At 38.9% G+C, this 16,545-nt stretch overlaps 1 protein-coding gene across 1 annotated transcript in view; it reads left to right on the top strand.

Annotated features, from left to right (window-relative positions):
* The window catches only part of THSD7B (thrombospondin type 1 domain containing 7B), a 545,795-nt gene that overhangs the window by 208,481 nt on the left and 320,769 nt on the right, over window positions 1-16,545 (top strand). Inside the window, exons 3-4 of the mRNA XM_087950095.1 lie at window positions 6,794-7,631; window positions 15,045-15,299. Of these exons, the coding sequence (XP_087806221.1) occupies window positions 6,794-7,631; window positions 15,045-15,299 (1,093 nt within the window). The remainder of the gene's footprint in view (window positions 1-6,793; window positions 7,632-15,044; window positions 15,300-16,545) is intronic.

Genomic DNA, 16,545 nt, shown 5'->3' with positions numbered 1-16,545 from the left:
AATAGCATCTCAGGCAGGCTGGTCTTTGGTATGTAAGTCAAATTTGTCTCTGGAGTTGGGTATAGTTTTTATTGTTGTGCTTTTAAAATTGTACCTTGAAATGGGGATCCTTTAGTTTTGTTGAAAACAACTTGAGAGCTATTGGTTGATAGAAATGCAGGATGTAATTCAAATGAATAACGTACATTACTTAGCTTTGCATTTGTCCAATGTTCAGTGAAGGAGGGAAGAGAATATTTAGCAGTAAAATAAAATTTGATTAGAATGTAAAAAAAACAGGTGAATCTTTGATCTGAGTAGAGTACAGTTCAGGTTTTAACACACCAACCGATACACAGAGGGAGGGAGGGGAGAGGGAGGGAGGGAGGAGGAGAGGGAGAGGGAGAGGGAGGGAGGGAGAGGGAGAGAGAGAGAAAGGGAAGGAGGGAGGGGGAAAGGGAGAGATGGAGGGGGAGGGAGAGAGAGAGAGGGAGGGGAGGGGGAGCGAGAGAGAGAGAGAGGGAGGGAGAGAGAGAGAGGGAGGGAGGGGAGAGGGAAAGAGAAGGGGAAGGAGGGAGAAAGGGAAGGAGGGAGGGGGAGAGGGAGAGATGGAGGGGAGGGAGGGAGAGAGAGAGAGGGAGGGGGAGAGGGAGAGAGAGGGAGGGAGGGAGGAAGAGGGAGAGAGAGAGGGAGGGAGGGGGAAGGAGAGAGAGAGGATCCAAACAACTATCTTTTACTAGCCTAGATGCAATTGGACTATAACGTCTAGAATTAAATAACTATATAATAACAGATCGGCTGCAATGGATTTTCATAGTAATATTACATTGGCAAATATTTTTATAACTATTGCTGGATACTGAAAACAACAGGGATGTTAAGAATAACTCTGTAAAATGAAATGAATCCAAGTTGTTTTTAGCACAAATTGCTATTTAGTTTTTGACTGGCTTTAGTGCCAGTTTTACAATTTATACCTTCCAAAAATTGAAAAAATATCTCTCTCTCTCTCTCTCTCTCTCTTTCTCTCTCTCTCTCTCTCTCTCTCACACACACACACACACACAACACACACACACACAGAGCTTAGAAAACATAGTAAAGAAAAAACACTGTGTTTGTTCTTTACTTTTCTTTAGTGTATGGATTTTATAGTATTGGCTTTTACTTTTCATGTTAAACACATTCAAATGGGATACATTTTTAAAAATAACATAGGTACTTGAATAAAAGAATTGTGCAACTTATTAAATATGGAGTATTATATGGTTATATGCATGCCCATACAAATATACATTGTGTGTGGGGGGGAGAGGGAGGGAGGGGGAGAGAGAGAGAGACCAGGCCATTAACAATTGGATAATAATCACATAGGATTTTACTTATATGTGCCATTATGTAACTTGTAACTTCCAGAATTCTCCAGTCATCCATGCTAAGTTGAAGTCTACCCATCTCAGGTCTTCTAATCCAACCTCCTGCCCAAACTGAATGCTCTATAACATTTCAGATAAGTGGCTATCCAGTCGCTTCTTAAAATACTCCAATGATGGATCACCCACAACTTCTGAAGGCAAGCCATTCCACTGGTTAATTGTTGTTATGGTCAGGAAATTCCTCCTTAGTTCTAGGTTGCTTCTCTCCTTATTCTATGGAGATTCTCAGTCATCCAAATCATAGTTGTCCCTTTTTCAGGAGGCATCTGGATTTTCTTGTTTTTTCTTTGAAGAAGTTTCACTTCTCCTCCAAGAAGCTTCTTCAGCTCTGACTGGATGGTGGGGAATGGAAGGATTTATATTCCTTGCAGACAGCTGGTCATTTGCATTCTTTTAGAGAGTTGTTGAGGCCACTGGGAGGTTTATATGTGTCATCAGGTTCACCTGGTAGTGCAAATGGGAGTGGAGCTTTCTTGGTTGCAGGGTGTTTTCTGCCCTGTGTCCCTTCACTGTTGAAGACAGATGCAGACTGTTGGGGTTGAGTCTGTGTTGTCTGCATCTCAAACTGAAATGCAAATGGTTCCTGTTGTCTGCAATTTTTTTGGAAATCTGTTCATAATCCCACACCATTCGAAGGGTGTTCATCCCAAAGTGCATAGCTAAAAGTCTGTGGAGCTTCTCAATCATCCAGGTCACAGACTCATCTCCCAACACCCTCAACCACAGCGAAGGGACACAGGGCCGAAAACATCCTTCAGCCAAAAAGGCTCCACACCCATTTGCATTACTTAGGTGATCCTGAGGACACAGATAAACCTCCAAGTGGCCTCAACAACTCTTTAAAAGAATGCAAATGACCAGCTGTCTGCATGGAATATAAATCCTTCCATTTCTCCACCTTCCAGATAGAGCCGAGGAAGCTTCTTGGATGAGAAATGAAACATCTTCAAAGAAAAACAAAGTCCAGTTGCCTCCTGAAAAAGCACCTTTGGGATTCACTCCTTGTAAATAGAAGACATGTTTAGCACTTTTTAAATTTTCTTTTGAGAGTTATTCAGATAGTTCAGTATTTATTTTACTTGGTTGTTTTTCTTTGAAAATGATTTTCTTAATCCATTTAAAATTTTGTTGAACATAGTGATTATTGCTGTACAAATTTATTTCCAATTCATTCTACATTTTAAAAAAAAACATTTGTATGTAAATTGATATGAAACGTTCATGTTCCTCCAGGCTCTTTTAAGCTTTCATATGAGTTTTGTATATATTTGCCTCTTGCCTTCTTATAATTGCAGATGCTGGAAATTAAGTATGAAATTAGACAGTGGAAAAGATAATGCAACAATTCTACTTTTATATCTTGAAAATATTAAAATAAACTCTTCCCAGTTGTGGGTATAGCTAGATATATCTTTTATATTTTGTCTGATTGCAGGCAGTTAATTTAAATTTTATAATTTAACTGATTGTAGTTATTTTTTTTTAATTCACATCGAGCTGGAATATCTCCAAAGTGAAACATCAACAGAGATTACTCATCTAAATTGTGGAAGAGTGTGTTTCCTTTGGAATAATGTCATTTTTTAAAATTGAAACCTGTTAGATGTTTGGACACTCACACTCTTTGACTTATGGGGCTTGTCAACAGCATCTCCCTAGGTTGTAACTGCAACTATTTTGAAATAAAATAATTCAGTGAAATTAATTTCCTGTTAAGTGGATATAAGATTGCAGCATTTGGCTCTTAGATCTGTTTTCTGCAGGGTGCCCGAATGTGTCATCTTTGGTTTAATGTTTCATTAACAGCTGATATAAGTTAACTACTTGTAATGTCTAGGAAAACTACACCAGGAATCTAAGTGGTTTAAAAATCTTAATTTTGTGAGGGAAGTAGAAATATCTGACACATTAATAGATAACAGATAATCAGAGTTGGAAGCGACCTTGTAGGTCATCTAGTCCAACCCCCTGCCCAAGCAGGAGACCCTACATCATTTCTGACAGATGGCAATCCAATCTCTTCTTGAAAGTCTCAAGTGATGGCACTCCCACAACTTCCGAGGGTAAGCTGTTCCATTGGTTGGTGGTTCTCACTGTCAGAAAGTTTTTTCTTATTTCCAGGTTAAATCTCTCCTTGTTCAGTTTCCATCTATTATTCCTTGTCTGGTCTTCGGGTGCTTTAGAAAATAGCTTGACCCCCTTCCTCTCTGTGGCAGCCCCTCAAATATTGGAAGACTGCTATCATGTCTCCCCTGGTCCTTCTCTTCACCAGACTAGCCATGCCCAGTTCCTGTAATCATTCTTCATATGTTTCAGTCTCCAGTCCCCTAATCATCCTGGTTGCTCTTCTCTGTACTTCTAGAATCTCAACATCTTTTTTATAGTGTGGTGACCAAAACTGGATGCAGTAGGTGTGGTCTTACTAAGACTTTATAGAGTGGTATTAGTACCTCCCTTGATCTCGATTGTATCCCTCTGTTAATGCAACTTAGGATTGCATTAGCTTTTTTGGCTGCTGTTGCACACTGCTGGCTCATATTTAGCTGGTTGTCCACTAAGATCACATTTCTCAAGGACACGCTCTAATATTCTTTGAAGTGAGCCATCAAAGCTAATCTATACAGTACTGTAGATTTACATACAACATATGCACATATTCTCTGCTCAATCGGTAGACTCATCACTGTGTTTTGTCTAAAGGGAACTCGGAAGAAATGTGAGGATGTCGCAGTCAAACCAGTTTGAACCCAATGATAGATTAAGCTAGAACCAATAATCCATGGAGCTTGTAATATTTCCATGTTTAACTTTGAGTCTCTTAAGCTAAGATGGACAATTTACAATTAAAGAATGTGGGTACCTTATACTTAATGCTTTTTCTAAAAATGCTTTTTGGAATTTCCCAAGATAGTTTGCTGCCAGAATTCAGCAGCTTATTACCAACAGTAGGACCATACTTTTTTGGGAATTTGAAGGAAATGATTTGTGAAAACAAATACATTATCCAAACATAGAGATTTAATCTTTAAAAATGAAGAAGCAAGACTATATAACAAAAATCAATTTTAAATGTTTCACTTTTATGATGTACTATAATACAGTTTTTACTTGGTTCCTATTAGTTCACTTTTAGCTTTGGTTATACTAGTATTTGTAAGCTTGGCATGACTATTGCTTAAGAGAGTTATCATGTGAATTCAAGCTTGTTTGAATTTAAGAGGACCATGAAAAGAATTTAATTAATAAATGAAATGAAATGAAAAAAATATTGTGAAACAAAAAGAAATGTAAATGGTGTAATAGGTTTGAATAAGAGTCATTTGATCTTGTGTAGTGGAGTTAACAAATATGTGCAAGGAAATAAAGGTGTAAGTTGAATTATGAACAAAATAAAGTAAAAGAAAAGGTGTGTACAAGTATGAATTTACAGCTTGGTGACCGTTTCATGTTATGCTTCTTTGAACGATGATGATGAAAACACAGGGATGAGTTTGAGAGATACTATGCAATACACTGAATGAATGTGATTTGGGAAAAAGTTATTCTGCTTAATGGCAGAATAACAAAGACATCTGTACCATGGTTATGTTCCATTTGGTCTACAAATCATTGGTTCCCATCTTGCTATATTTAATCCTGGATGGTTCTGGATGTGGTTCAAACTATTTTCTGGAAATTCAAGAATATTTTCTTGGAAACGTAAAAGAAAAGGGGAAAAAAACTAGACTGAATGTAGACTACAAGAAGAGAAAATGTGATTCCTACATGAAAGGACAGATTAATTTCCCAATAGAATGCATATAGAAAACTGCTGGGGAGACAGTAAAAATAATTATGTTATATAAGTTTGTGCAAGTATCCTAATGGGAAATATGAAAAAGGATGCTTGAAGGAATTATGAGGTGAAAGGGTGCATATAAGAAAAAATGCACATAAGAAAATGATTGTTGCAAAAATGAAGACGAGAGATCTTGCTGAATGTACGTATAGGGGGAAAAATAGCAAAGCATGCAGTCAAAGAGGGCAAGGAATTGTTAAGATTAAAGTGGCAGTGCAAATTGATGATTTTGATGAAGACTTTTAAAAATGTGCTTTGGCTGAAACAAAGTGATGAAATGACTTGGGATGAAACTGAAGAAAGGGAATGCTTGAAGGATTATTTTAGAGATTTATATTGGAATGATAGTGAATGACTCCTGTAAGTCTCCAAGAAACAAAAAAGTTAGGGGAAAAAAGTCAGAGTTGCTGTGAAAATTATGGAAAATTGGTAGGACTGAAAATAAAATGTAGACTTATTTGAGAGATGTTAAAATATGGATGTGCTTTGTTAAGGAGAGGATGTATGATTTATCTAAAGTACGTTTGAAGACCGCACCTATAACTGATGACTGGAATTATTGTTCCTTCATGCCAAAGGAAAGACAATAAGAATGAATGCAAAAATGATGAGGGATTAGTATAGCTGAAAAAGGAAGGTATATAAGAGGTGATAGCAAATTTTGTGTAATACGGTTTTTATGCTGGGAAGGTAGTATGTAGATCTTTCTCTGTTTAACAGATCTTTTAAAAATGTACGAGTGTGAGAAAGAAAGCTTATTGTATGTGTATTGATGTAGAGAAAGATTATAATAGTGAACAGGTTTGGATTATGGTATGAGTCATTGCAGAGTTGACTTGATTGCAGAATGTGACAAGAGCTATTAGAAGATACAAGAGTAGTATTTACAACTATATGTCTATACTAGACAACCCATACCTCCCCCCCATTGGATCATTATTTCAGAGATATTTACATAAACAGAGAAACAAAATGACCAAGGGCAAAAAAGCGGGAGCAGGACCGACTTCCGACTTCCTGCTGGCTTCCCCATTGACTTTCCTTGTGGGAAGCTGGCAGAGGGCATCATAAATCTTCCTCCCTCCCTCCCTCCCTTCCTTGAAAGTTTATAACTGGTTTGATATAATTTAGATTAATTAACCCCCCTTCCTCTTTTTTTCCTTTGGCTTACTACTACTTATTGTTTTTTTTTTTTTTACTATGTGCAAAAACATTATTCATCCTTAAAGGGAACTGAATGATTAGTATAAATGTGTTTGCATATAACTTCTCTTAGCCTCCAAAATAAGAAACAAGTTCCCTTTTCCATCTTCTGAGCTCTTATAGTATTCACCTCCTAGTTCTGAAAGTTCTGACTAGGAAAGTTGCAGGCATAATAGGAAGGAACCCAAGCTAGTTCTAGATTGAACCAGTTCTTAGACCACTGGGCTCTGATCTATAGTTTCATCATATGTTCTACTTTTCTGTGTGTTTCATCATGAAAACAGATGTTAACCTTAATAACAACCTTAAGATCTCTTATTCTTTCTTTTCTTTTTAGGTCACTGGGGACGATGTATTGGTGACTGTGGTTCAGGTGGTGTTCAGAGCCGAGTAGTGTGGTGTGTACACTCAGAAGGCTGGACAACCCATCATTCAAACTGTGAACAAAGTGATAGACCTGAATGCCAGAGGAGCTGCTTTAAAATATGTGATTGGCACCTTGAACTCTTTGAGTGGGAAGTTTCAGAATGGAGCATATGCGTTCTAGTCCCTTTTGCCCACGGTGAAGTCAAACCGAGGACTTCAGAGTGTGTAACTGCACAGCATGGATTACAACACAGAACTGTGCAATGCATACAAAAGTTGAATAGAACAGTGGTTTCGAATGAGATTTGTGGATATTTTACTCCTCAGCCATCTACGGAACAAGCCTGTCTAATACCTTGCCCGCGAGATTGTGTCGTATCCGAATTTTCTGCCTGGTCTGAATGTAGCAAACATTGTGGAAAAAGTATACAGCATAGAACCCGTTTTATTATTGCTCCTCCACTCTACGGTGGAAGCAAATGTCCAAATCTCACTGAGTCCAGGGTCTGTGAGGTTTCCATGTCTTGTCCTCATGCGGAAGAGGAATATTCCTACAGTCTTAAAGTTGGACCTTGGAGTAAATGCCAGTTGCCTCATCTGAAAGAGCTTAACATGGTTGGGAGAACTATTCTGGATTTCAGTTCCGATTCATTAGAGCGAAGCACTTTTAAGCTTGAAATGGTTGAAAATTTGCAACATTCTCACAAATTTAGGTCCCACTACAATTCCAGGGCTTGGGATATAGAAATTGGTTATCAAACAAGGCAGGTGAGGTGCACAAGAAATGATGGGAAAAATGCTATATTGAGGTAAGTTGTTCTCTTTATTCATGACAAATCTTTTCTTGAAAGGTAGTTACATTTCCTAATGGAAGGGCTATTTTCTAATGGAGCAGCCTACCATGGGAAGATGGAGGACCATTTGCTACCAATTATGTGAGCAGAGGCTGAACAGCCACCTGTCAAGGTTGCCGTAGCAGAGAAGAGAGAGCTGGGCTACATCATCTTCAGAATCTTTTTCAATGTTGCGTTTCTCTGATTCTATCTGCTTTTGTGTACCATGTCTACATTCTGCAATTTCCAGTAATATTGTATATTTACTCTTATTTAGTAGTAGGGTAATCAGGATCAAATAGTTCAGAGAGATAGTACCATTAAGTGTTTCTCCTTTTTGGGAGCAGAGTTTCAACCCATATTTTCTGCTAAAGGGAGCAGATAGCATTCATTGCCTATAGCAATTACAAAGGCCATTTCAGATATTTCAAATCACTCGACTGCTGATTATCAAAAGGAACACAAATGCATGGCAGAAGTAATTCAAATAATTCTTACGCATTTATGACTACCACAGATTGATAAGAGCAGAAGACCTGAAATACATTCTATTCTTATTTGGGACTCTGCAGCTTGGAGAAAACACAACGGAGACAGAACTGGATTGAGTTCCATAAAAATCATACATGACAGTGACAAAGTAGAAATTGAGAAGTTTTTCTTTCTTTAATGATATTTTTACTAATGTTTATAGATACAAAGATAAAAACAAATAAAAATAAGTGTGGAGAAAAAGTGAATATATGTATGTATGTATGTATGTATGTATGTATGTATGTATGTATGTATGTATGGTATTCAGCTTTGTTCGGGTATTTTCCCACGTCATTATAGTTGTGCTTTTAAAGTTGTCGCAACGTTGCGGCAGAATCTCATCTGCCATCATCAGGCTTCTGTATTGTGTTTGTCTGTGAGTCAGACTGTCACAACCGTTTCAGTTTTAAATTTGGGGCTAGCCTACTGCTGTGCCAGAATGGTTTTTTCTTCATCCTGATTGGTTGGGAGTCTTGGTCTGTGTTTATTGGTCTTGGAGTTTGCTGTGTTCTGCTTGATTGGTGTTTCTAATATCTTCTGTCTGTTTTGTAGCATGTTTTTGTCTTGATTGGCTGGCAACATTGTGTTTCCTGTATTGGAGGCTTTTAGTGCAGCTTGGCTTTGAGTAAATGGACGGCTATCATTTATTAGGACTCTAGGTTTCATCTGGGTGCCTGGTTGGGGTGTGTTTGAGCTGGAGGTATCGGGGGGGGGGTCTATTTGTGCCCAGGTGTTTGCTTGGCTTGTGGTGTGGAGATTTTTTTGTTTGTGAGTGCAGGCTTCCAGATAATTGACAGTCTGGTGGAATCATCTCTTCTATTCATGCTTTCAGGTCTTTTTTCAATCTCTATGGCTTCTTTGATAATTCTGTAGCTGGGGTTTTCTATAGTGGCTAGGGTTTTGGTGCCATTGAAGTCGATGCTATGACCTGTGGCTTTCATGTGTTGGACTAATGAGGAAATGTTTTCCAGCTTTTTCACTGCATTTTTGTGTTCATCCAGGCGGGTACTTATTCTTCTATTGGTCTGTCCAATGTATGTGACAGGGCATGATGCACAGGGGACTTCATATATGCCTTGGTTTTCCAAGTCAATTTTATCTTTGGGGTTTCTTAGGATGGCTGCTATATTTCTGTCTGTTTTGAAGGCAGTCTTGATGTGATGCCTGTGTAGTATCTTACTGATTTTGTCTGTAGTACCTCTTATGTAGGGCAAGACAGCAGTTCCATAGGTCTGTTCATCTTCTAGATCTCCATTATGTCTCAGTGTGTTTTTGTGGACCCGAACAAAGTGTGTGTGTGTGTGTGTGTGTGTGTGTGTGTGTGTATACACACATATACATATACATATACATATACATATACATATACATATACATATACATATACATACATTGCTCAAAAAAATAAAGGGAACACTTAAACAACGCAATGTGTAACTCCAAGTCAATCACACTTCTGTGAAATCAAACTGTCCACTTAGGTAGCAACACTGATTGACAATCAATTTCACATGCTGTTGTGCAAATGGAATAGACAACAGGTGGAAAGCAGAGGCAGTTAGCAAGACATCCCCAATAAAGGAGTGGTTCTGCAGGTGGTGACCACAGACCACTTCTACATTCCTATGCTTTCTGGCTGATGGTGAGCCCATATGCTGGTGCGGTTGGGCCCAGACCTGAATCCAATTGAGTACATCTGGGACATCATGTCTCGCTCCATCCACCAATGCCACATTGCACTACAGACTGTCCAGGAGTTGGGGGATGCTTTAGTCCAGGTGTGGGAGGAGATCCCTCAGGAGACCATCCACCACCTCATCAGGAGCATGCCCAGGCATTGTAGGGAGGTCATACAGGCACGTGGAGGCCACACACACTACTGAGCCTCATTTTGACTTGTTTTAAGGACATTATACCAAAGTTGGATCAGCCTGTAGTCTGTTTTTCCACTTTAATTTTGAGTGTAACTCCAAATCCAGACCTCCATGAGTTGCTAAATTTGATTTCCATTGATAATTTTTGTGTGATTTTGTTGTCAGCACATTCAACTATGTAACGAACAAAGTATTTAATAAGAATATTTCATTCATTCAGATCTAGGATGTCTTATTTTTGTGTTCCCTTTATTTTTTTGAGCTATGTATATGTAAGTCTAGGTGTGTTCGGATCTTTTCCTGTGTAAGATTAAGAGTATCTTGGTGACGTTTCGGCGGGGTCCCACTCGCCATCCTCAGGCTGGTGCTTTCGGCTTCGTGCCAGTGCAAGCAGTGTGTGATCGGAGCTGCCGTCTCTCTATAAATACTGGTGGTGGGGGCTGGTGTGCTGGGCTGGTTGGCTGCACTGCTGCCTCTTGATTGGTTGATGGAGTTGATGTTGGTATAATGGGCTGTGTGATGGCCTTGTGAGTTTTGTTGTGGAGATATCCTGGATCTTGTGCTGTAATCTCCTGGGTCATTTGTTTTGTAGTGATCTTTTTTCCATTAGCCTCTCATGTTTTAACAGCTTGGGTAATGGGTTGTGTGATGGGCTTGCGAGTTCTTTTGTTGTGGTATCCTGGGTCCTGCGTTGTAATCTCCTGGGTCATTTGTGTTTTGATTTCTTTTCCATTAGCCTCCTGTGTAGTAACAGCTTGGGTAATGGGTTGTGTGATGACCTTGTGAGTTTTATTGCTGTGGTATCCTTGGTCTTGTGCTTTGATTTCCTGGGTTGTTTGCTATGTTGCAACTTCTTGAGTTCTTGTGGTGTAATTTCCTGAGTTTTCTGATGTGATATCCTGAGCGGGTGGCTGTGATGTGGCATTCTGGGCTCAAGGCCAGACCAAAACCCAATTCAGGGACAATGGGACTATCAAAACTTTTTGGTTTTGAAGATTCATTCATTCTTTCCTCCAGGACAGGGCCTGGATTCCTCCAGATGCTAATTATAGTGGAACAATGGTGGAAGAATATTATGTTTCCATAGCTTGAATTGAATTATCCCAAAGGAATCTGGTTGGACATTGAGAGATAAAAAAAATGTTGCAAGGGTCACTTTTACATGTGTTAACACTGGAAATTAATAGGAATGTTGAAGATTGAACTGTACCAATGTATAGAGATGAATAAATCTTGCTTAGGCTACAGGATGGAAATAGATTGTAAATCAATAAATTTAGGCTAATGAAAGGAAAATATATTTTGTTATGGTATTGTCTCTGCTAATCTGATAATTTAAGGTGAATCAATATTCATGCCAATCTAATGTTTCAAATCTAGTTACAGAGAAATGACATATGGAAGAGTTTAGAGTTGAATTGTTTGTTGTAACAACCCTGACCATCAACCAAAAAGTTCCTTGTACAACTATTGAATTCCAATTCAAGCAGAATTTTGCATTTTAGAGCTGGCTGTTGTTTAAATAAAAAAAATGTTATATACCCTGTTTCTCCAACAATACAGCCTCCCCCAATAGGAAGTCCCAGCATGTTTTATAGGCATGAAATCAAATTAAGCCCCTTCCCCCATATTAAGGCCTATATTAAAACATGCGAAATGGGGGAATGGTGGGGGCTTGCCGTTAGGAAGTACTTTTGTTGCACACCCGGATATGGTGCTGCCTGCGTTGACCCGATACGAAGTGCCCCACCAACGCCGAGGTCAACATCCAAGCCATCGCTGCCCGCCCAAAGATGCAAGGGGGAATTAAGTCACCCCCAAAAGACAGCCTAGCCATTTTTTCGGGGCTCAAAATAAAATAAGACCCGGCCTTATTATATGAGAAACACGGTAGTTGTGGAGTAGCTAGTAGGATTAATCTTTTTCAATACAATTTTTTGCCAAGCTCAGGGAAGATAATTCCATCAGCACAAAGTCTATTATTACGTTCAAACATAGCTTTTTATAGAATGGGAACTTTGTCATGTCTTTAAGTTTAACATTTCTTTATGTCAACCTTTTCTGGGCTAATTTTCTTATCATTCCTGTAATATAAATGTACTCAGTAAATAAATGGAAATAATAATTTGATAGCTAGTATTAGGTTAGAAAAAAATATAATAATGTTACTGGCTGAAATCATGTGGGAGGCTGTGGATCCCTTTCAATCTTCTTGGTGCCTTTATGTGACCCCTTTGTCTGATCTGTAATTCCCAGATCTCACTAGAAGAAAATAAGGAAGAGAATAGAAGGAGTTTTATTAATCTTGCTGAAATATTTGCAGGACCAGTGGAATAGAAATATATTTGTTAGTATTTTTGTGACCTTTTGTTTATTACATTTTATATATCTTCTTTTTTGGAGTGTGATTTAGACAAAAGGCATGTTGTTTTAGAGTTCTGTTAAGTGCAAATTGTCCCTGTAGTTCACCTGTAGAGTTAAAGATATAGCCACCTTCAAATCTTGCTTGAATTATTCTGCAGTATTATGATTGCACAGGAGTTAAATTCCTGTATAGACCAGATTAATTTGCCATATGACTCATGGCTGGAGAAAGAGATAAGTACATGCATTAAAACCAAATCATTTGAAACAGTGCTTTTGGCAGCATTTTAGTTCATTTCTAGGTTAAATATATATTTCAAGAGAAAAAGACCCCTGACAATGAATGAATGATCCATCCATTTATTAACTCATTTTGGTACAGACTTGAATTCTTACCTCTTCTAGACCAGTTTTTGCATAGGTTATACAGATCATTCTTTCATATGATATATAAAAAAATTATGATAATGTTACTGAATCAGTTTAGGCATGTAGATACATAATTAGATAATGGCAGTCATATGATTCCTTTAATAATCTCCTTTGACCACTCCATCCTTATATTTTGAAAAAAAGAATCAGACTGGGGCAAAAGGTACGAAATCAGTAGAAGTCCCTGGCCCAGGAATCAACCCAATATATTATGCTATCATATAGGAGTGAGGTATGAGTCTGTGAGTGGATCCCTCCCCACTTAGCTGGAACACCAATAATATAGAACTATAATTTCAATTGTTCTGTGGTGCACATTGCCAGTCCATGATCCTGAATGATACAGCTATTTATTTATTTTTATTTATTTATTTATTTTTGTCAATTGCTTACAAGATAACAGGTATAAGTATAAACATGGTTATGAATACATGAAATGGATACATATAAGAAAAATAAAAAGAAACAATAGAACAGGGACGGTAGGCACGTTGGTGCGCTTATGCACGCCCCCTACAGACCTCTTAGGAAAGGGGTGAGGTCAAGAGTAAACAGTCTAAGGTTAAAGTTTTTGGGGTTTGGGGAAGAAACCACAGAGTCAGGTATATAATTATATAATAAGATGGTTGATAGAAGTGACAACTTATCTTTTCTTTTCTGTAATATATGTTTGGATGTAGCATTTTACTATTTTCGTTCTACTTTTTGGAGTGATGGAAATTATTCGTTATCAAAAGTAATTTCTCCACTGAGGGTCCTGAAAGATGTATTCCAAATCTCATTTTCAGTAGGTGAAGATGCTTGTTCAAGGCCATGCAAGTACTGCTTCCTTCCTTTGTCTGAAATGGAGTTATTGAGCCTTGAAGCAAAAGAATGGAAGAAAATAGTGATGATGGACACTCTCAACAATAACAAAAACAAAGACTGCTGTATCTCTTTGTCGTATTGCTATTTACAGGGATATGAATAGGAGCGATTGCTTTGCTGAGTACCCATGCTGCAATGCCCATCTCCAATAGTAATAATAATAATAATATCATTCAAGCTGAGAACTTCAAGCACTTTGAAGTCAAGAAGAAAGTTAGAAATGAATATTTCCCAAGAGTGAAGAAGATATTAAAGTCCAAACTCAATGGAGGAAATACCATGAAGGCAATTGATACCTGGGAAATTTCAGTCATTATATCCGCTGCTGGAATAGTATATTGGACTCAAAACTAAAAGCCTTGGATAGGAACATCAGAAAAATAATGACAATGTATCATTCATCCATGCGGCAATGTTGACAGACTCTACTTACCAAGGAAAATGGCTGGGCATGGAATGTTGCCTCTACATCGGAGGCTAAGGGAGGGGAGGGAAAGGAAGAACATCTGATGGATAGTGAAGAAGATGCATCAACGTAGGCTTGATGAGTACTGGAAAGACCAACCTGGCCTGCAAGAATGACCAAATGAAGAAGTTGACGGGGGATAAATAGGCCAAATCCAACCTAAACATCTGACTGGCTTTGCAATGAACCATGATGATGATGATAATAATAATATTTTCAAACAAGCTCTGAAAGATCTGCTTTTACATTTTTATGTGGCAAATATCAGTTACATTAATTTCCAGTTTACAAAGCAGAAATGACCCTTTAGCACCTTTGTAATTTTATACTACATTTTGTGTAATTAACCTCACATTATATGTGATTAAATGCTATGATCCTGTTACAAAATTGTGGCATCGTGAGACATTATACAGAGAGAGGCTATTGAGCTTGTCTCTCATTTCAAGAAATTTACACCCCAATCTTAATTATTTGAAGAAGAAAGTTATTAGGGGAAGACTCATTTTCTGAATTGACATTTGCATGGCCAGACATACTTCATCTTTCCAAAAAGCAGCCTTAAATCAATGAGATAGTAATATTGGAATCCTTTCAATGTTGCCATGCTCTGATATTAGTTTAAAACAGTCTTTTAATTGAACCACATGTACATTCTTACTCTGCAATGTCTCTTTCGTTTCCTTAATCTCTTCTACTACTTGGCAAAAGATAACAAATTAGGGGATTGATAAAATGTAATGGAGGGAATCTAATTATTATGGAGTGATTGTAGTGTGTGGGTTTTTTTTTCCTGCTCTTCAGTGACAACTCTTCAGGATTTGTTTCTAACAAAACACTTTCTTATCACAGCCTTTGTATGCAAGAAGCCATCCCTTTGACCTTTCGCTCCTGCATTCTTCCTAAAGACTGTGAAACATCAGGGTGGTCTTCCTGGAGCTCCTGTTCAAAGACTTGTTACTCAGGGGATCTCTCACCAGGATTCCGCAGAAGAAGAAGGATTATAATACATGAGGCTCTTGGAGCTGGGAAGGAATGTCCTGAAACTGAAGAAAGAGAAGCCTGCAATACTGATGGTGGAGGAAAACACCTTCAGCCTTGCCCAAGGTATCCCATACCATTACATTTCTCTTGTTTCAACCAGAGTTGATCTTCTGGTTCCTCTAGTGCAGGGGTGGATTCTACCGGTTCGGACAGGTTCGGTTGTTATGATTCTGTGCAGTTCGGAGAACTGGCAAATCATGCCCCTGGCTGGCCCTGCCCCTCTCCATCCACCTCTCCCCTCCCAGTCAATCCTTATTGTGCATGTGCAACATATCACACATGCCCAACATCGCGGACTGCGTTCTTCCCTGCCTAATCACTCCTTAAGGTATTTTTCCCCCTCCCGACAATCAGCTCTTTCTACGATCAGCTGTGCCGGGATTCTCCTCGCTGTCTTACTGCTTTGCCCAGGAGGCTTCCCTGAGGTCCAGAAGGCCTCTAAATGGAGTGTGGGGGGGGGGTGCTGCGAAGAAGAAGAAGAAGCTATGCCCACGCAGTCACATGGCCATACCTACCTAGCCACTCCCATCTAGCCATGCCCACAGAACTGGTTGTTAAAAAATTTGAATCCCACCCCTGCTCTAGTGGCTTTAGGGTTGGCCCTATGGTTGGCACCTTTTGATCTAATGACGAACAAAAGAGTGGATCCATGCACGTTTTTCTGAATATGAGACAGATACTCAAACCCTTGTCCTCCGTGCATCTCAGGAAGTTTTTTTATCTTTTTTTAGTCTAGAAAATAAGATGACCTTCAAAGAGAAATGCAGGAACATTTTTTTAGAGTCTAAAATAGCTAGATTGCATTCAGGAAGTGGCTCAGACGAAATAATTCTACCAGTAGTCCTTGGCTTACAACCATTTGTTTAGTGATCATTCGAAATTACAATCTTGTTCTTCCTAGCGTATTCCCGCAGGAGTAGGGTCCGCTTTGTGGATCATTGAACACCACTTTGCACGGTCAGCTGTGCCTCCGGGGTGCAGGCCCACAGCTTGCATATCTTTGTTGATGGTGTCTTGCCACCTGTGTTTTGGATGCCAGCGCGGTTGCCGGCCATTGACTTCTAGTTAGTAGGAAGTCTTGGCCACGGTGAAAGGTGCTGCTCTCTGGACATGTCCATACCAGCAGAGTCCTTTGCAAAGTGATTTAGTTATCATTCGAAGTTACAATGGCATTGAAAAAAGTCACTTAAGTGTGAAAAAAGTTTTTCACGCGTATGATTGTTGCACTATCCCCATGGTCATGTGATCACAATTTGGATGCTTGGAAGCTGGTTCATATTTATGAGAGTAGCACTGTACCAGGCAGGAT

The sequence above is a fragment of the Notechis scutatus genome, chromosome 1 (assembly GCF_049901735.1).
Source record: "Notechis scutatus isolate UNSWTSFEM ecotype Mainland chromosome 1, rNotScu1.2, whole genome shotgun sequence".
NCBI classification, from domain to species: domain Eukaryota; kingdom Metazoa; phylum Chordata; class Lepidosauria; order Squamata; family Elapidae; genus Notechis; species Notechis scutatus.
This window is presented reverse-complemented; position numbering and strand designations above follow the sequence as displayed.